This window comes from Corylus avellana, chromosome ca4 (genome assembly GCF_901000735.1).
Source record: "Corylus avellana chromosome ca4, CavTom2PMs-1.0".
Taxonomy (NCBI): domain Eukaryota; kingdom Viridiplantae; phylum Streptophyta; class Magnoliopsida; order Fagales; family Betulaceae; genus Corylus; species Corylus avellana.
In genome coordinates this window covers 7,003,173-7,024,870 of record NC_081544.1, presented here as the reverse complement: position 1 = coordinate 7,024,870, position 21,698 = coordinate 7,003,173, and the positions used below count along the sequence as shown (strand labels likewise).

Below are 21,698 nucleotides of genomic sequence, written 5' to 3'. Positions count from 1 at the left end.
CTTCTCTTCTTCTCTTCTTCATCTACTTGCTTCTTCTTTCTTCTTGTTCTGTTCTTCTTCCATATAGCATATACTTTGTTTTTCTTTGATTCTATTCATTTTTGAATAGCTTGACATGGTACCAGAGCCATAATCACAAACTGTGATTTCTCTGCGTATTCTGGTCCATCTTCAATGGTAGAAAATCAACCACACAATCATAATATTTCTAACAATCCCTTTTTTGATCCTTTTGAAAACACTCATCCCATTGATCCATCTAGCCCACTCTTTCTTCAAAGTGGTGATAATCCTGGACTTTTGTTGGTTCCTCAGCCACTCATAGGAGAAAATTATAGCAGTAGGAGCCGTGCTATGCTTGTTGCTTTGAGTGCAAAGAACAAGTTGTGCTTCATTGATGGTTCACTGCCAAAACCATCCATCTTTGAGAGTTATTACAATGCATGGGTTCATTGTAATGATCTTGTAGTTTCATGGATCTTAAACTCGATCAGTTTCCAAAGAAATCTATCCTACTGTGATTTACATCACTTCTTCTGAAGATATGTGGCTGGACCTCAAAGATAGATATTCTCAAAGGAATGGTCCTCAGATTTTTCTGTTGCAGAAAGCTATTTCAGTAGTTGCTCAAGAGAATTACACTGTAAGTCAGTACTATACTCGCATCAAAACTCTTTGGGAAGAATTAAACAATTACAAGCCCATCTTTATATGCAATTGCTGCCATTGTGTTGTATGCAACCCATTCTTGAACTTTTTAGTCAAGAACGTGTCTTACAGTTTTTGATGGGCTTGAATGACTCTTTTTCTGTTGTTAGAGCTCAGATTCTATTAACATCTCCTCTTCCCTTGATTAATAAGGTTTTTTCTCTTATCATTCAAGAAGAAAAACAGAGGGAAATATCTGTGAGTTCTATTAGTCATGATACCTCTTCTGCCTTAATGACTAAATCAGCCTTGTCCAAACCTTCTCCTTCAATTCATCCTGGACCTGTTGCATATATGACCAAAAATTCACCAGGGCCTAGGTTTTTTAAGCAAAACTATAAGAAAGATCGTCCCACGTGTTCACATTGTGGAGTAGCTGGTCATACTGTTGAAAAATGCTACAAAGTTCATGGTTATCAACCTGGTTTTAAGTTCACTCGAACCATACCAGTGTCACATTCAGCCAATCAAGTGCAACTGCAAGGAACTGACCTTAGTGGTCCTCTTTCTCATGCTCCACAGTTGAGCAATTCCATTCAATTGAATGATTCTTCTCAGTTGAGCAGTCCTCAGTTGAGTGATTCTCAGTTGTCCATGATTTCTGCTCAATGTTAGCAACTGATGAATTTACTGAATCAGCATCAATACCCTTAATCATATGCCAACTCTGTTGTTGGTACTTCAGGTATACTCAATCCTAAGCATTCTATTTTTTCTGCATATGTTAATATAGCTTCTCATTCAAATCAGAAAAATCATTCTTGGATTATAGATACTGGAGCAACTGATCACATGATCAGTAGTTCATCTATGTTTACCACCATCACTGCTACTGTATCCACTCATGTTAAACAACCTAATGGTTCAATAGCTACTATCACACACATTGGGACTGTTACAATCTCAGAAACTCTTACACTAACTGGAGTTTTATGTGTTCCTTCTTTCACTTTCAATTTGATTTCAGCTAGTAAACTCATAAAGTCTTTACATTGTTGCCTTATATTTCTTGCTGGGTATTGTTTTATACAGATTTTACACAATTGGAGAACGATTGGGGTGGGTGAAGAAGTGGCTGGTTTATTCTATTTGATGCAAGCAAACAAGGTTTCAGTCAATGCATCTGTTTTAGTTCCTTGTATTCCTTCTTTTTTCAAACATTTGTCTTTTAGTTCAATAAAGGACCCCTCATGTGATCTATGGCATTATAGATTGGGGCATCCTTCTCAGTCTAGAATAAGGTTGATACAGTCCATTGTTCCTTCTATTTCTTGTAAACAAGATTCTGTTTGTCCAATTTGCCCATTGGCTAAACAACACAAATTACCATTTCCTGTTAGTAGTTCTTTTTCAAAGTCTGCTTTTGATTTACTTCATTGGGATGTATGTGGTCCTATGGCCACCAATTCTCTTAATGGATCCAGATTTTTTCTCACTATTGTAGATGATTACACACGGTTCACTTAGGTCCATTTGATGCAACATAAGTCTCAAACTTCTTCAATCATTCAATCCTTTTCTAATATGGTTCAAACTCAATTTCAAACTAAAATCAAATGCATCAGATCAGATAATGGTACTGAATTTCACATGAGAGATTTCCTTTCTGCCCAAGGCATTATTCATCAACTAAGTTGTGTAGAAACCTCACAACAAAATTCTATGGTTGAAAGAAAACACCAACACCTTTTGAATGTAGCTAGATCTTTAAGATTTCAGTCCAACCTTCCTTTACCTTTTTCGGTTGATTGTGTTTTAACTGCAGCTCATATTATCAATAGGATTCCAGCACCTCTTCTATCCAATAAATCTTCATATGAACTCTTATTTTATGTTGTACCATCTTATTCACACCTCAAAGTGTTTAGATGTTTAGCTTATGTTTCAACTTTGTCTCGAAATAGAACAAAGTCTGATCCAAGAGCTACTCCTTGCATTTTCATAGGTTATCCATATGGCATGAAAGGACATAAGTTTTTTAATCTTCATACTCATTCTGTTTTCATTTTTCGAAATGACATATTTCATGAAACCATATTTCCTTATGCTTCTTCTTTAGGTCATTCTCACCTTCAATGCATATGCATGATACTGTTTCCTCCTCTATTCCTTTTCCAATGCCTCTTGACACAGGATTTTCTGATTCTATACCATCAAACATCCAACCACCTCCTATTGTTCCATCACCAAACCACAATTCTGCAGAAATTTCTATTCTTCCTTCTGTAGATATCATTTCACCTATTCATTCTAAATCTGTAGAAATTTTACCTTCTCATTTTGCAGACACAACTTCACATTCTGATTCTGCAGAACATTCATTTTCTCCTTCTGCAGATACCACTTTCCAGGTTCCTAATTCAACATCTTCTCCTATTCTTAGAAGGTCAGATAGGATCAAACACAAACCTAGTTACTTGCAAGATTATCATTGTAAACTGGTTTCTGCTTGTTCATCTCAATTGGCTTCAAATGTTGACAACTCAGGTAAACCTTATCCATTGTCCAATTTCATTTCTTATGATAACCAGTCTTCTTCTCATAAGCATTTTTGTCTTTCTATCTCATCTCAACCTGAGCCTAAATTTTATCATCAAGCTGTTAAGAATCCACTTTGGTGTGAGGCTATGAGAGCTGAGATTAAAGCATTGGAGGAAAATAAAACTTGGGTAGTAATTGATTTGCCTTCTAATAAACATCCCATTGGTTGCAAATGGGTCTATAAGGTGAAGTACAAATCTGATGGAAGTATTGAAAGGTACAAGGCTAGGTTGGTAGCTAGCTAAAGGGTACACTCAATGTGAAGGGTTGGATTTCCATGAGACTTTTTCACCTGTTGCTAAGATGACTACTATTAGATGTTTACTGGCACTTGCAGCAGCAAAGGATTGGGTTTTACATCAATTAGATGTGAACAATGCATTTTTGCATGGGGATATAGATGAAGAAGTGTACATGTCTATGCCTCCTAGTTTTGGCACTAAGGGGGAGACAAATTAAAGGTTTGTAGGTTAACTAAATCTTTAAATGGATTGAAGCAGGCATCTAGGCAATGGTTTTCAAAATTTTCCACTGCATTGATTGAGCTTGGTTTTACACAGTCCAAGGCAAATTACTCCTTGTTCACTCGACTCAAAGGATCTTCTTTTATTACTTTGTTGGTTTATGTTGATGATGTAGCTATTGCAAGCAATGATCCATAGGCAGTGTCCTCTTTCATTAATCTTTTGAATGACAGATTTAAGTTGAAGGATTTAGGGCCTTTGAAGTACTTTCTTGGTCTTGAGATTGCTAGGTCTACAGAAGGACTTTCTGTTTGCCAAAGAAAGTATGCTCTTGAAATCCTAGAGGATTCAGGTTTATTGGCTTCTAAACTTGTTAAATTTCCTATGGAACAAAATTTGAAACTCTCAAAGGATGAAGGTGATCTCCTTTCAAATTCCACAAGCTACAGAAGATTAGTTGGCAGGCTGCTTTATTTGACAATTACAAGACCAGACTTAGCTTTCTCAGTTCAAATATTGAGTCAGTTTATGGACAAGCCACGGCAACTCATCGAGTCCTGAGATACTTGAAAAATTCTCCTGCTCAAGGCCTTATTTTCTCTGCCAAGTCAGATTTTCACCTTAAGGCTTTTTTAGACTCAGATTGGGCAGGTTGTTTGGATACCCAAAGGTCTATCATTTGTTTTTGTGTGTTTATTGGTGATTTACTTGTGTCTTGGAAATCAAAGAAACAACAGACAGTGTCAAGATCATCTGCTGAGGCAGAATACATAGCTCTAGCTTCCACATGTTGTGAGTTGGCTGCTCTTCTGTTTTGTTACGGTCAATCAGCCCTTCATATTGCTGCAAATCCAGTTTATCATGGAAGGACCAAGCACATTGAAATTGACTGCCATTTAGTTCATGAGCAGATACAACTTGGACTCATTTGCACTCTTCATGTTACTTCCCAAAATCAATTAGCAGATATCTTCACTAAAAGTCTTGGTTTCAAGGATTTTTACAAATTGCTGTCCAAGATATTTGTAAAGGATATTTATCATCCTTCACATCCATCTTGAGGGGGAGTATTAACATGTGTATAAACTAAATAAACGAACTTTTTTTTGTTAGTAAGTTAGTTAGTTTAGTTAGCTTTAAGTTCAAGTTGTTAAACTGTTTTTAAAATTTCAGTTGCTTCATTGGAAGCTTGTATATAAGCTTTCTTGCTTCTGCTTGTAATCTACACGAGTTTATTATGCTAATGAAGAACTTCTCTTCTTCTCTTCTTCATCTACTTGCTTCTTCTTTCTTCTTGTTCTGTTCTTCCATATAGCATATACTCTGTTTTTCTTTGATTCTATTCATTTTTGAATAGCTTGACAAAGCATTTCAGACGGGAAGATTTTACTGATTTTTCTCATCTCTAAAAAGTCTGTTCATGTTGTGATGATGCAGACATTTTTCGGCTTGATCTTGTCTGACTCTCATGGATTAAGGTGGAGAGCCTTCAAGATCGAACAATATTTCTGGGAAATAATTGTTGTGTGTCAGTCTATGCTAGCAAAGTGGGATGCAGGAGGAGTTGTCTATATTTTAACTTCACCCACAATGCAATTGATGCTTGGTAGTTGTATGACATGGGAAGCTGCAGCATCTTGCCAGGGTGGAGTGACAGCAATTATGAGACAAAATCTCCAGTTTGGTTTGAAGCAGAAATGGATGACTAATTTTCTGAAGAGAAAAGTATTTTGCTATAAGTTTTCAGATTTCGATGCTTTTATGTTCTTCAATTGCTTCACCTCTTAAAGGGTAGCAGTTGATTTGAATAAAGAACTAAATTGTACTGAGGGTTTCTTTACAACTCGGCAGAAGCCAAAAGCATTTCAAAACTACAAACAAATACAGAGAAACATCTATCTATGCAATTTGTTATTTCTGCCTATACAACTTACAATGAGAAACATCACCAAAACTAAAACAGATGAACAAACTTATCTGAGTTATCAACACAATTTAACCAAAATTTCAAAACACAAGCTCTGCTGCAGCTCCATTGAAACAACAAGAAGTTACAGCCAAACCAGTAGCATTACACCAGGACAGAAACAAGAATACCCCATTTGGCAGAGAGAGTTTGATTTTTCTCTACTATACACAAAATTTTCTTTCCAGATCAAAGATCTTCTGAAGCAATTTCTCCTCTGCACTCAACTGATTCCAGAAACCAACAAGAATTTTACCAATGTTGCTGAGATTAAGGAAAGAAACTACCTTCTAAGACAAGTCTTGGCTGGTCCCCCTGACTAGTAAAAGAATCCAAGAAATTGTTTTTAAATTAAAGCAAGCTACAATATGAATCATTATCACTTGTTTGTAACATCGCCTGTAAAAGTGAAGGAGCCTTGCGTGGAAGTCGTTTCTCCAGGGGCATAATACATGGGTACAGGCATATGAGATGGAAGGCTTGGCAATGGGGCTTCAAAATTAAGAACCTGAATTGCCTGCCTTATAGAAGGCCTTGATGTGTGATCTGGATGTGCGCACCATAGCCCAACACTCATCAAACACTTCATCTCCTCCTTGTCATACTCCCCATTTAGCGTGTCATCGGCTGCGTCCAGAAGCCTTCCCTTTCCATAAAGCTCCCACACCCAATTGACCAAACTAATTTTTGACTCTTCTTCCTTATGCTCCACTACTCTTCTCCCACAAGCGATCTCCAACACCACCACCCCAAAGCTAAAAACATCTGATTCCTTGCTAGCTTTGCTTGTGATAAAACACTCCGGAGCCATGTAGCCCATCGTCCCGGCCAAGGCCGTCGTCTGCGAGCCAAGGCCGTGGTCGACAAGCCTCGCTAGACCGAAGTCACCAAGTTTTGCTTGGAAGTTTGAATCTAACATCACGTTGCTTGATTTGATATCTCTATGCACCACGCATTGCTCCCATTCCTCGTGGAGATAGAGCAATCCGGAGGCTAACCCCTGAACAATTTTGTATCTCACTGGCCATGAGAGATGACTTTTCTTGCGGAACAAATGATAATCTAGGCTTCCATTGGGCATGAACTCGTATACAAGTAGGAAGCTATTCCGCCTTTGGCTCCAACCGACGAGTTGAACCAAATTCCGGTGCCTCAGACGACTAATGGCATTCACCTCTGAAACATACTCCTTTTTTCCCTGGTTAGAGCTGCTAGATACCTTCTTGACTGCAATTTCCATGTTTTGTTCCGCCAAGAAACCTCTGTAGACGCCTCCAAAACCTCCTTGACCAAGCTTCCCTTCATCCGAAAAGTTGTCAGTTGCCACGACCAATTCCTTGTAGGCAAACCTTTTTGGTCCGGTTCCTTGTATTAACACTTCATCCATGGGTTCTAGAATGCCTGCTTCTTCATCTTCATCTTCGTCTTCTTCTACCGCATCCTTTCTTCTTCTATTTCTCAGTAAAACCCAAAAGATAAAACTTATCCCTGCAACCAAAAGCACCAGTACTCCTATTATTAATCCTATCACCAACCCTATCTTAGAATTCCCTGCAGTTGGAGTTGCAGTTGGAGTTGGAGTTACAGTTGGAGTCTCAGACAGATCCAAAGTAGAACTAAAGTTCCAACTTCGGAGAACTTGAAATGGGACTGCTTCTCCAGTCGATGCTGAGAAGCCCACAATCACTTTTTCCGAGAGAAAAGAACTCAAATTTACATTATAAGTGAGATAAAAGAAATAGTTTGCTAGCCTAGGAACATCTGGGTCTTGTAACAATACATTGAGATCCTTGGTGGTTCCATCATATGAGACAGTTGCAACATAAATGTCCCCAGAGGTCAAAGGAGAATCCCAAGTACGGTTAGTCTTGGAGACAATGGAGTTAACGTTAATACCAACATGGTTATCATCAGGATCCCACTCATCTTGGTACGTATCAAACTCCACGGCTACCATCCGATTCGATGAATTCCCGTTGGTGCTCTCATTGAAGAGACCCAACCAACCTCCAAAAGAATTTTCAGGAGCATCCAAAGAATCTTCTGAAGCTATAAAGAATGCAATGCCACCAGATCTTACGTTGGAACTAACATTTCTGATTACGAACTCAAAAGAAGTAGTGAAACTTGTTGTAACTTTTGTGATGGGATCCCAGAGAGGGATGGGTTGGTTATAGTAAGCTCGGCCTGTGGCATTAAATACGTTGGCAGCAACCTGATTATCGGTAAGTAGAATTGACAAGAGCCCATCAACTTCGGCTTTTTTAGCGGTGGGAACAAGTGTGATATTGGTACTGTTGTCATTGGTTGGGAAGTTGGGGAAGGAGAAGTTTATGGTGGAGGAGGTGAAACTGAAACAGAAGCAAGAGAAGAAGATAAGAAGATAGAGGAAAGAATTATACAAAGATTGTTGATAATCCATAACCGAGAGGAGAAACTGATGGTTACAATAGGAGTTATGAGAGATAGATTGTATAATTTACTTGGCTTCATATATTCTACTGGTATGTACGTGCTTATGTTTTTGTTCCCAGCTTGCGCGTTTGACCATGGCTGAAAATTATACGCGGTTGGACTGGCTGTAAAGTTTGGACTTTGAACCCTTCATATATATATATATATATATATGCATGCTAATTTAATTAGACCGTTGAAGCAATTAATAATTTAATAGTGTTTTGACGTTTAATAGCATTTATATATATAAACATTGACTAATTCTATACGCTAAATTCATGTACATGTACAATTGCCCTACAATTAGATGATGTTATAGTAAAAATCAACTCTTTAATCAACATTTGATATTTTTTTTTTTTTGGGTACGTAACTTCACTGAAGACCCTTGAACTTTCACCTGATTTAACAAACCCTCCATAAACTTCAAAATCTCTCAATTTAGTTTTCTGAACTTTCAATTGCTCTCAATTTGGATCATTCCGTCAGATTTTAAACATTACATGACGTTTATGCCGCTGACTTTTGTATAAAATTCAAACTTCCAAAATGTTTTTTTTTTGTTTTGTTTTTAAATTATTTAAAAAAAAAAAACGAAAATTAGGGATGTTTTGGTCTTTTTTGTATTTTTAACAGCTAAAATTAACGGAGGGGTTCACATTGAGAGCAATTGAAAGTTCAAGAGTCCAAATTGAGAGTTTTAAAGTTCGGGGAGGGGGAGTTTGTCAGTTCGGGGAGGGGGAGTTTGTCAAATCGGGTGAAAGTTTAGGGGTCTTCAGTGAAATTACCCATTTTTTAAAAATTATTTTATTTTATTTTTTTATTATTTATTTATTTTTTACAAGTGTTGATTTTTATTGCTTCTATGTGTTGTACAAGCCCTGCCATATATACACATACGTGTTGCCCAATATCTCATTAGACAACCACTACTGATCATGATACATGTACATATATATGGTTCAGGAGCAATTGCATGCGCGCTTGGAGTCCAAAGAAGCAATCATCTACTACATTGTTATATGCTGAAGCAAAGAATATTCTTGTAACTTCAATAGTTTGTCAAGTTGTTTGGCTAAGAAAAATTTTAGAAGACATGCAGAGGAAGATACAAATCATGAGCAGCTTGCAGATATATTCACAAAACCCATTCTTTCAAATAAATTCATTCAATTTAGAGATTTGTTAGAAGTTGTAAACATTATGCATTAATAAACAGATTAAGTGGGTCATTGTTTTTAGGAGTGAATGTTTGAGGTGTAGTCTATTTAAATGTTTTACTCTATGAATTATTCAGATCAGATTTATCCACAGTATCTCTGATTTCACACGTGATATCTTAGTTTCTATTTTATTCACTTTGTTTTACCTCTCTCAACCTAACCGTTGTAGATCGAAGACTAATGCTTCTGCATCTGTCATCTTTTTAATTTTTAACATCCTGCAAAATAATTTTGAGGAGTACCCGAAGAATCTATATATATTCTGAAGTTATAAAGAATGCGATGCCACCAGCTGGTGAAATTTGATTACGAACTCAAAAGAGGTGGTGTAATAATCCATAACCGAGAGGAAAAGCTGATGGTTACAATACCAGTTGTACTTGGCTTCATTTCATTTATGTTTTGTTTCCCAGCCTGCGTGTTTGACCATGGATAAAAATTACGGCGGATGGACTATATATGTACATATGTCTAAGGGTGGATCGATGGCTGTATTGTTTGGACTTTGAAACCTTCTATACAATTCCATTTCCTTCTTTCAAACTTAGCATACGTGTTGATGCAATATTTTGTTTACTTTACCTTATATAGGTGCAAGATTGACAATCTTTGTAACGTTATAGGGAGAAACGCTAGATATCATATTTGAGCGTGATCGTACTAGCATCTACTCGTTGGGAGCCACACAGGAGGGGTCTAGACGGTGAAAAAATTATCTGACGTTTCTTCAAGTCCGACTAAGCCATAGCCTAACCTAGCCGTACCAGACAATCAATAAAAATTCAAGGCAGTTAATACTAATTAAGCATATGTGAAAATTTTTCATTGCGGAAATTCAAACTCACCTCCTAGTACATGCCCTAACCACTTCGAAAATTTTCTTGGGCCATTGAACCACTACTCTTGATGGTGTCTTAAGGCCACTTAACCACCACCTAGATGCAAATATAATGGCGTTTTGATTTATTTTAATTTAAGTAATACTACACATATTCTCACTTCCTTATGCAATACGAAAACTAAATATAAAAAAGTGTGTGTAGCATTACTTATGAGATTAGTCTTTGACGTTTAATAACTTTAATTTATATAAATTAATCAAAAAATAATTGGACTTTTCTTCTGTGGTCATTGGTGCAATTCAATAACTAGACGGAGTTTCCTTTCCGGTTGGGAATAGCACAACCAGTACTGATGTTCACACAAAAGTATTTATTCCAATTAATGGTTTCGATACTTTATTATTCTAAAGTATTTAAAATGAGGAACAACTATCCCTACATTATCTGTTGGGAATAGCACAACAATTGACATTCAAACAAAAGTCCTACAAGTACTCCATCTTCCAAGTCTATTTCCCTCATGGGATTATGTCGAATTTATGAAATTAATTTATGAACTATTTTTTTTTTTAATCCTGCATTTTCTAAGTTAAATTTACATACCTGTTGTTTTGCAAGATTTACATTTTATATTTGTCTAATAGAAATTCTTTTTGGTTCCCCGTCTTCATCTGCTTATGAGGATTTTGAATTGCTTCATATGACGTAATTAATTAATATAAATAGTTAAAAATAGTCATTTCACATATTAAATGAGACTAATGGTTTGCAGAAAGTTTGATACCATAGTAGCATTTAAAACGTAAATCCATGCTAATGGGTTCCATGGGATCAGGATCCCCTCGAATTAGAGTGGATCTCAAATTATCTCTAATCACCAATTTGGACCGTTCATTTTCATTCAACATTCCAAATTGATCTAGTAAAATAAAATATTAAACTATTATTTAAATTTTAACAAAATAAATCAAAATAATAATAATATATATATATTTTTTTTTAAAAAAAAAATAGCGTGAGAAATGGGGTGGCTGGCCAGCCACCCCTGCTAAGAGCCTGGGGTGGCTTCGGCCACCCCATGGCCCTTGGGGGTGGTTTAGCCACCCCAAGGACCAAGTAAAAAAAAAAAAAAAAATAGCCTTTGGGGGTAGCCGGACTGCCCCTGAGGGCCAAGGGCTGGCTTCAGCCGTTCGAAGCCACCCTAGGCTCTCAACAGGGGTGGCCGAGTTTTGACAACATGATAGGGTCTCGATGGTGTCCTGACAATGTCTAGGCCAAGTTCTAGCGTTGTTCGAATAGAGTCCAGTAAGGTCCCGACAGTGTCTTAATGAAATCCTGGTAGGAGTTGGTCGGCTCCCGTCGAAGTCTTGGCCAGGTTACGATAGTGTCCCGATGAAGTCCCGAGAGTATCCAGGACAGGTCCCCACAAAGTCTTAGTTGTTTGAGAATAAGAAGTTCAAACTCGGAAAAGTTTATAGTTAAAAAAAAAAAAAAAAAAAAAAAAATCATAGAATTTTATGAAAATTAAAGAAGCTTTTTCGGCCAAATCGAAAATGTTTTTTGTTGACTATTATTTTCTATTGCATCAAACACCGAAAAATACAAAAATCTTTTTACCTTGAAACAAACAGAGCTTAAATGAAAGCAGTCACAATAGAGTTGAAAAGCTGATTAAAAGGACTATAATTTTGTATTTCATGAACAATTTTTAATTTCAATGTTTATTAGGTCAAAATAGATTGTCAATAAAAATATGAAAATCTAGTTCGAAAATCTCGCTTGAGTCTTACTTGAGTGAACTTACGAATAATTGAGATACATAAACTTCACTCAACGCTTGCGCAACTTTCGCTCCAGCAAATTTGCAAATAAAGCCTAGTTTTAATTTTTCTTTTAGAATTGCATCACTAACTTTTATTTAAGCACCATAAGGCTAGCAGGTCAACTAGTTTCCTTTTATTATCAGTTTTGTCAATAAGAATTCTCCAAAGAAAGTGTTTTTTTTCTTTAGTTTTCAAATAATTTTAAGTATTCCCTAAAAGAGTTCTTAGAGAACGTGATTTTACGGAATGATTTGTCCTGCTTTCTCATTAAGATTAAATAGAACAGAAAATACAATTATAATCCATCACCAATTTTGATAACATAAGTTGATGTGAATTCAAAAACTAATAGCATAATCCTAACATAAGACTTAATACTAATCTAAAAGTAATAACAAGAGAACAAGAGAAGTAGAATGCAAACATATGACTTAAAGAGTTGTTTGTTTGCATTAGAAGTAAGTTTGAATTAGAAGAAAGAGATGCAGTAAGACTAGAAGACTTTAGATGATTGCGTGTGTGATCGATCGCACTACTAGAAACTTTTGCCTTGTAGTGAGTGCGCTCGATCGCACTATCAGAGGGTTCAGGATGCGCGTGTGCGATTGATCACACTACCATAAACTTTTGCCTTGTAGTGAGTGAGCTCGATCGCACTATCAGAGGGTTTAGGATGCGTGTGTGTGATCGATCGTACTATCGGAAACTTTTGCCTTGAAGTTAGTGCGGTCGATCGCACTACCAAAGGCTTCAGGATTAGTAGCCGTTACATGTGCGCTCGATCGCTCAGAGGAACTGTGATCGATTGTAGTAACAGAAACTTCAGGTACTTCTTCAAGTACTTCATTAGCAGTATGTTTAACATGCCCCCTCAAGCAAAAAGGGGATGGAATCACTTGAAGCTTGGATTTAAGATAAAGGAATCGAGTTGAAGATAATCCTTTGGTAAAAACATCTGCAATTTGGTCAGCTGTGGAGATGAAAGATACTATGATGTCTTGGTTGAGAACTTTTTCTCTGATGAAGTAATAATCAACTTCGATATGCTTTGTTCTAGCATGATAAACTGGATTGGCAACCAAGGGTAGTGCACTTACATTGTCACACAAAACAACTGGAGCCTTTGGAAGAGGAATCTGTATCTCTTGAACTAACATTCGTAACCAAAATAGCTCAGTAGTAGTAATTGCAAGTGATCGATACTCAGCCTTTGTGCTTGATCTTGAGACCACATGTTATTTCTTTGAACTCCAGGAGATTAAGCAATTACCAAGGAAGATTGTAAAGCCAGAAGTGGATCTCCTATCATCTGGACATCCAACCCAATCAGAATCACAAAAGGCATTCAGTTGAAGGTTTGTGCTGGAGTAAAACAAGCCATGGTGGAGGATGTTCTTGAGGTATCTGAGAACTCTCTTAACTGTTGACCAGTGAGTAACAGTTGGATGATGCATATGTTGACAAAACTGATTCATAGAAAAGGCTATATTAGGTTGAGTTAGATTGTAGTATTGGAGAGCTCCTACTACACTTCTATATTCAAAAGGATCAAGCAGGGACTCTCCATTCAATCTGGACAATTGAGAACCAGATGAGCATGGGGACTTTGTAGGCTTTGCTTCAGTCATCTTGGTTCTATGGAGGATGTCAGTAACATATTTTGCTTGGCAGAGATGAAGCCTTGTAGAGCTTCAAGTAACCTATATGCCAAGAAAGAAACTTAGAGAGCCTAAGTCTTTAATAGGAAATTCCATTTGCATTTGCCCTATAATCTTAGTAATCAACTGAGGATGTGTCCTTGTGATAATTATATCATCCACATATATCAACATAAAAACTTTAATGTTGCCAGTGAGAAAAATAAATAAAGAAGTGTCAACTAGAGATGCAGTGAAGCCTATATCAAGTAAGTAGCAAGACAATCTATGAAACCAGGCTCTAGGGGCTTGTTTGAGACTATAGATTGCCTTTTGCAGTTTGCACACCATTTTAGGATTCTCCTTGTCAACAAAACCCTTTGGTTGTTCCATATACACTTCCTCATTGAGAGAGCTATGAAGGAATGCATTAGAGATGTCCAACTGTCTAATCACCCAGTTGAAATGGACTGCCAGAGCTAGTATAATTCTAATGGTGGAGGGTTTTATGAGTGGACTAAAAGTCTCAGTGTAATCAACTCCAGAGGTTTGTTCAAAACCCTTTGCAACTAGTTTAGCTTTAAATCTGTCTACTGCACCATTAGACTTCCTCTTGATCTTATACACCCATTTGTTATGAAGAACATGTTGATGAGGTGGCCAAGGGCACAAAGTCCATGTTTTGTTGGAGAGAAGGGTAAATTTAAGATTCATGGCATCTTGCCACCTGGGATCAAGAGTAGCTTTACTATAGCAAGTTGGTTCTGACTCAGGTAACATAGTATGAAAACTAAGTAGTGGATACTTAGAGGAGAACATCTTGTAGTCAGAAAAGGTTTTAGGATTAAGGTTTCCTGTTCTAGACCTGGTAGTCATTGTGTGAGATGGCCGAAGAGAAGATTGGGTTGCAGTTATTGAGGTAGGGTTTGGTTCTATAGAAGTGGATGATGGTTGTTCTATTGAGGGTGGATTTGATAGAAGATGTGACCTAGATCTAGTAAGCATAGGATGTGATGGCTGAATAGCATGAGTTGCTGGAGAAACAACAGGTTCTTCATCAGGTATGGTTGGTGTAGTAGGTGATGATTCTGTAGTGGGAGTAGGTTGAGTTGCAAAAGGAGTACCTGCAGTTAGACTTGGGCAGGGATTAGTATTGAAAGTAGATAAATTAGTTTAAGGAAATGGGGAATCACCTTTTGCATGCAGCTTGGAAGGAAATTGTGCAGTTGCAAGATCCTTAGTTGGAAAAGAAGTCTCATCAAACACAACATGTCTTGAGAGGTAAGCTTTGTTTGTAACTGGATCAAGACATTTATAACCTGCATAGTTGTAACCTAAAAAGATACAAGGCTTAGATCGATACTCAAGTTTGCGAGCATTATAGGGCCTGAGTAATGGGTAGCATAAGCAGCCAAAGACTCTAAGTCTTTGGTAGTCAGGGGCTTTAGAATAAAGTTTAGAATAGGGAGACATATTTTGGAGAGTGGGGGTAGGCAACCTATTAATGACAAACACTGCAATGAGAAAAGAATCAACCCAATATTTATTTGAGAGGTGAGAGTGGGCTGATAAGGTTGAACCGGTTTCAAGAATGTGTCTTAGTTTTCTTTCGGCAAGACCATTTTGAGGGGAAGTATAAGGGCAGCTTTTTTTATGCTCAATTCCATTGTTTTTTAGGAAAGTTTGGAAGAGATGGGACGTGAACTCTCCTCCGCCATCAGATTGGATTGCTTTAATGGATGTAGAGAATTGTTTTTCAACTAGAAGTTTAAACTTGAGGAATGCATCATAGGTTTTTGATTTTGTGTGTAGGGGATAGATCCATGTGAATCTTGAAAAATCATCCACAAAGGCTATATAATATTTGTATCCATTGATTGACAGTACTAAAGAGGTCCAGTTCTCAATGTGAATAAGTTGAAGAGGAAATAAAGAGACACAGGTAGATGGAGAAAAAGCTTGTTTCTTACTTTTACCCAATTGGCAGGAACCTCAAAGCAAATTTTTATTGAAAGTTGAATTTGAAACATAATTTGAATGCGAAAGAGGTAAATTGTTATCTCGAACAACTCGAGTAACTACATCATTAGATGGATGACCTAACCTAAAGTGCCATACTAAGGATGATGTTCTTATTCCCAATAAAGCTATAAAAGACTTGTTGCTGTTGTGAGACTTCCTGCCCAGCTTGAGAGGATACATGCCATTCTCACTCTTCCCTTTCAAGAGGATTGCCTTTGTCTGAAGATCAATGATAAAAAAAATGAGATGAGGTTAGAATAAAGTAGTAGGAATTATCTACACAAAAACGTTGAATTGAGACTAGATTTGCAACCGATTCAGGACAATGTAAGAGATTGTTCAGTTTAAAACTAGAACTAGAATGAGGGGATTGAAGAGTGGTAGAACCAGAATTTGCTATGGTAAGAGTTGTGCCATTCCCATCTGCAACAGTGTCATGTTGTTGAAAAGGTTCCTGAATATTAAGGTTCTCGAAGTCTTGAGTAATATGTGTGTTGGCTGCATTGTCAGCAAACCATTGAAGGTCTTCAAAGGCATTGTTGGATTGAACCACCATTGCTACCAATTGAGGAGGAGGGTGTCTTACTTGATAGGAGTAATCCATCCTATAGTAGCAATGCTTGGTGATTGACTCTTCCATATATTTGACATGGCATGCGGGATGGCTGACTAGTGCCAGGAGTTGGCAACAAAGCAAGTGCATTATTGTACCTTTGAGTAGGAGCATAAGTAGAAGTGTTGTACCTTGGAGCAGGGGAATAAGGAGGCCTTGGACCAGGAGGCCTATTGTACCTTGGAGTTGTGGTGGATGCAGGAGTAGCAATACTGAATGCAAGGGCAGCAGTAGAGAATTTGGTAGTGGGTGGTCTAGCACTGATATTTCTGGGAGTATACCCACCACGGTTCTTGGATGATTTCTGACGTTGTTTCTATGTAAACAAGGCAAAGGTTGAAGTGTCAACTGTTGAGGCTTGCTGTTGATTGATCAATGTTTTATGATTGATGAGTTCTTCTTGGAAATCTTCAAGAGAGAGTTGTTTCTCTCAAGTTAGGAGGGAGACAGCGGTGACAAGCTGTTGAAGGAGGGATTGAGGTCATTGAGAAGGAATGAGATTAGGTCCTCATCAGAGATAGGTTTTCCCAAAGCAGCTAGTTGATCAAACCAAACTTTGGCTGATTGAATGTAGTCTGAGCAAGTCAAGGAGCCTTGATGAAGACTCAGTAATTGTCTTTTGAGATTGGCAATTCGAGACCTAGAATCATTAGCAAACCTGGTTGTTAGAGCTGACTAGACTTGTTTGGAAGTACCAAGTCCATAAACTGTGGACAAGACCTTCTCAGATAATGTGACATTGATCCAACTTAGGATGCATTGATCCTTTCTATTCTAGATGGTGAATTATGGATTGAGAGTTTCTTTACCACTGTCATTAGTGATAAATTGAGCAAGGCATGGTTCGGTTCCATCCACGATGCCTACTAATTCATGGGTGTGCAGGATAGGCATGAATTGAGTTTTCCAACCAAGATAGTTTAGACCTTCAAGCTTTCCATTGAATTGAGAAAGGGTAGGTGGGGAAAAAGAAGGAGCAGAAAAGGAGGTATTTGTTGCCATAGAAGAGCAGTTTGTGTGATGCAAGAGAAGAAGAGAAAAGAAAAGAAAGCAGCTTAAGAAAGAAGAGCTATGGGGTGTATGCCTATAATGGCTCTGATACTATAAAAGAGTTCTTAGAGAATGTGATTTTGTGGAATGATTTGTGCTGCTTTCTCATTAAGATTAAATAGAACAGAAAATACAATTATAATCCATCATAAACTTTGATAACATAAGTTGATGTGAATTCAAAAACTAATAGCATAATCCTAACATAAGACTTAATACTAATATGAAAGTAATAACAAGAGAACAAGAGAAGTAGAATGCAAACAGATGACTTAAAGAGTTATCTGTTTGCATTAGAAGTAAGTTTGAATTAGAAGAAAGAGATGCAGTAAGACTAGAAGACTTTAGATGATCGTGTGTGCGATTGATCGCACTACTAGAAACTTTTGCCTTATAGTGAGTGCGCTCGATCGCACTACCAGAGAGTTCAAGATGCGCGTGTGCGATCGATCACACTATCGGAAACTTTTGCCTTGTAGTGAGTGCGCTCGGTCGCACTACCAGAGGCTTCAGGATTAGTAGCCGTTACATGTGCGCTCGATCGCTCAGAGGAACTGCGATCGATCGCAATAATAGAAACTTCAGGGACTTCATGAGCAGTATGTTTAACGTTCTCTAGGATTTATATAAGGTTTGTCCGTTTTGTATTCATGGATTTTGCTTCTCATTATGCAACGCTCCAATAGTCAAATTGCCCAACAAAAGTAATAATGTGGACCAAATTACATACAAATGGCTTCATGAAGGAGTTTTGAATTAATTATAGCAAGAAAAAGTGATGGAATTAAAGTCAAGTTTTATCAAAAGGAAATGTTGAACTTTTTGGGTCAAGACTTCAGATATGCTTTGATGACCTTCAAATTTGTTAGGTAGATTAGGTAAGATGATCGCACATCTCCGCCACCTAGGCAGAGCACATAATGTAATGGCCTGACATTACTGTTTTTATTTTTATTTTTGTTAAGATTTGAACCAATTAAAGACTCACCTGGTACGTATTCATTCATACATAAAAGATAACAACATAAGATATTCACTCGCCCATTATTAGGAAATTAATAAGCAGAATAAATAAAATTTTAGCATTAGTTAGTATACAAAGAATTACATAATTAAATTATTTATTGTACGACAAACCAATTTTGCAATTCTTCCCCCCTCAATTAACCGGCTGCGAGTATAGAAGTGCGGAAGCGGAAGAAGATGCTGTAGAAGATATAGTAGTTGAAGATGTAGATGCCCTGCCTGAAGGGGCAACATAGGTTGGCACAGGCATCTTTGGTGCGAGATTAATGGGTAACGGAGCTTCAAAATCAAGCACATAGAGGGCTTTTCTTATCGAAGGCCGGAGACTATAATCTGGGTGACCACACCATAGCCCCACGATCATCAATCGTTCCATTTGCTGTGCATCAAACTCTCCACACAATTTGGCGTCGGCTGCATCAAGAAGCTTTCCCCTTCCATAAAGCTCCCAAACCCACTCTAGTAAAATGATTTCATCTTCTTTAGCCTTGGTTTCGATGGCTTTTCTTCCACAGGCAATCTCCAAAGTAACAATTCCAAAACTATATATATCTGACTCCTTGCTAGCTCTACCAGAGATGACACATTTAGGCGCCATATAGCCCATCGTCCCGGCCAAAGCCGTGGTTTGTGATCCCTTTGCATGTTCAACCATTCTCGCTAAACCGAAATCCCCAAGCTTTGCGTTGAAGCTTGAATCCAACATGATGTTGCTTGACTTTATATCCCTATGCAGAACAAATTGCTCCCATTCTTCATGCAAGTACAACAATGCCGATGCCAAACCTTGAGCAATGTTGTACCTTGTCACCCATGTTAACAAGCTCTTACCTTTGAAAAGATGTGAATCCAAGCTTCCATTTGACATGAACTCATAAATGAGTAAGAGATCTTTGTTTTCATGACACCAACCAATGAGTTGCACCGGATTCTTGTGCCTCAGTCGGCTAATACTCTTCACCTCAGATGCATACTCCTTTATCCCCTGTCTAGACCCCCTTGACACCCTCTTGATAGCAACGTACAAATTCATTTCTCTTAAAAATCCTTTGTAAACCCCACCAAACCAACCTTGTCCAAGCTTGTTTTCCTCTGCGAAGTTATTCGTCGTGCGAACCAATTCTTTGTAGGAGAATTTCTTTGGTCCTGTACCGCGTTCAAATTCATTGTCCATGGAAAGATCAAAAGCTAAATCCTGATCTCCTTCCCCTCTATCTCGATTCTTCTTCCTCTTCATAAGCCAAAACAAACCCAAACCGATAATTAAAAGGCATGCTGATGCACCCACGCTCAACCCCACAATCAAACCTCCCTTGCTTTCATTCTCAGTCTTGTTTGGCTGTGGTTGTGGAGATTTCTGAATGATCATAAGTGGAGCCGTCGATTCAAAAGACCACGAGGAAATAATATGCAGCTCGGAAATCAATCCTGTTCCAGCCGAGAAGCCAAATTCAACCCTTTCTGGTAAATATTCTCTCAAATCAACTATAGAAGAAAGGTGTTGCTCTATTGGGATGTGATCATTACTACTGAATCCTGTGAAGCTGACACTTAAATTTTGAGCGCTGGGATCGTAACTAATACTACAACTGTATGTTCTATTCTCCTTAATAACGCTATACCATGTTGTGGATTTCTGAGATGTCAGGTTGTTGATATTGATGCCAACGTGCTCACGAACTGGCTCCGGCGGATCCCATCTAACATTTGGGTAAGTATCAAATTCCACGAAAACGAATTTATTTGAAGCTAAGAAACTTGAGTCTCTCATTTGGTCACGGCTCACAAGACCAAGGCCAGAGCCATCTGTCGGGAAAGGTGGAGGGAAATTGGGGCTTGCGAGGAAGAAGGTTAGCCCATCTGAATATCTGTCAGCACCTTCCGAAGAGATGATAAAGGAGTAGCTGGTAGTGAAGTTGGCGACTTTTCCTGAACTCTTTTCCCAGAGATGCATGGTTTCTGAATACGTGGCACGACCCCAGTTGTCCACTGCATTTGGCGTGAGTTGGATGAGTGAATCTGAGATTGTAGCGTTTCCTGCCATTGTTATAGTTCCGTTGTTGATTTGAGAGAAATCGGTGAAGTTGAATGATAACAGAGATGCGCAGGGGATTATGAGAAAGAGGAAAATAGTTGTAATCATCAGGTGGGAAGATGAAGAAGCAGCTTTTCTGGGTGGAAAGCCATGGCTGGGATCATAGGGGTTATCGAATTGTCGTCAAATATATGACTTGGCGTCACAGCTGCATGAGTTGATAGTCTTGCACATTATTGACCAGAAAGTGTTTAATGCTTTGACAAAATGATTCTGTGCGCTGAATTTCTTCATTGAAAAGATTTAAAGTTTGATTAAATGTTTGTTTCTGCTGAAATTTTCTTCTTTCTATATAACGTGACACTTAATTTCAACACCTTTGTGCGGTTAGTTTAGACTTTAACGCGTTTCTTTTCATGGTCCAATGAATGATTGCCTGCTAATCCACGATTCCACATCGCCATGCATGGCTCTATTTATTTTGGAAAAAATAAAAATTAGCCTAGCTACTTGGTTACATCAATTTGCAATAAGTTTTATGTGTGTTGAAATATATATAAAATATAAAATACTAAAATATAAAAGAGAAAGAAAAGAGAGCGAAAGCGGATAGAGACATATGGGCTACATCTTGTATATTCACTCTTATCAATCAATATTGCATAACTCTCTATTTATAGAGACACAATAAGTAGTGACCAAGAAACTCAAATTAAATCCTAAAATACATAAGGAAAGAAATAACATTACAAATTAAATAACGGAAATATAAAATATTCTAACAAAGGAAATAATATATTCTAACATTCCCCCTCAAACTCAAGGTGTAAGCTTGAGTTTGGAAAAGAGAATAAATTGAAGGCATCTGAAGTCAATGGTTGGATCAAGACAATGCCGGCGAGAAAGGCTAAAAGTGACGGCCGGAAAAATACAAGAGAACAGAGACAAGCTGCTAAAAGAATCCGGTTAAGGGCCATGCCGCAACTGACAATGATGGTCGAAGAACGAAAACTAGTCATTAAATCCCTTGAAGGGCCAAACCACATTGTGCCAGGGTTCGCCAATAACAAAGACAAGAAAGGTTGAAAGTGACGGCTGGAGAAATACTGGAGAACGGAGACAAGACACTAAAAGAATCCAGTGAAGGGCCAAGCCGCAAATGACAATGAGGCCGGAGAACGAAAACTAGCCGTTAAAATTCCCGTGAAGGGCCAAAACCGCATTGTGCCAAGATTCGCCAATGAATAAAGTCGTGGATCACAACAAAATTAAGAGATCATCAAAAGAGAAT

The 21,698-nt window shown here is 37.9% G+C and overlaps 2 protein-coding genes and 1 pseudogene across 2 annotated transcripts in view; all 3 read right to left on the bottom strand.

Annotated features, from left to right (window-relative positions):
* Window positions 1–63, bottom strand: part of LOC132177970 (protein FLOURY 1-like) — a 519-nt gene extending 456 nt beyond the window's left edge. The window contains exon 1 of the mRNA XM_059590438.1: window positions 27–63. Coding sequence (XP_059446421.1) covers window positions 27–63 — 37 coding nt within the window. The remainder of the gene's footprint in view (window positions 1–26) is intronic.
* A 5,886-nt stretch (window positions 64–5,949) lies between these two features.
* LOC132179608 (L-type lectin-domain containing receptor kinase IX.1-like) lies at window positions 5,950–8,118 on the bottom strand. The gene has a single exon (XM_059592351.1). The coding sequence runs from the start codon at window positions 8,099–8,101 to the stop codon at window positions 6,059–6,061; it is 2,043 nt and encodes a 680-aa protein (XP_059448334.1). The 5' UTR covers window positions 8,102–8,118; the 3' UTR covers window positions 5,950–6,058.
* An 8,170-nt stretch (window positions 8,119–16,288) lies between these two features.
* On the bottom strand, window positions 16,289–20,559 carry LOC132177968 (L-type lectin-domain containing receptor kinase IX.1-like; annotated as a pseudogene).
* Between the last annotated feature and the right edge of the window lie 1,139 nt (window positions 20,560–21,698).

Excerpts from the sequence above, each read along its gene's own strand:
- LOC132179608 (XM_059592351.1), bottom strand. The coding sequence starts at position 8,101 with ATGGATTATCAACAATCTTTGTATAATTCTTTCCTCTATCTTCTTATC.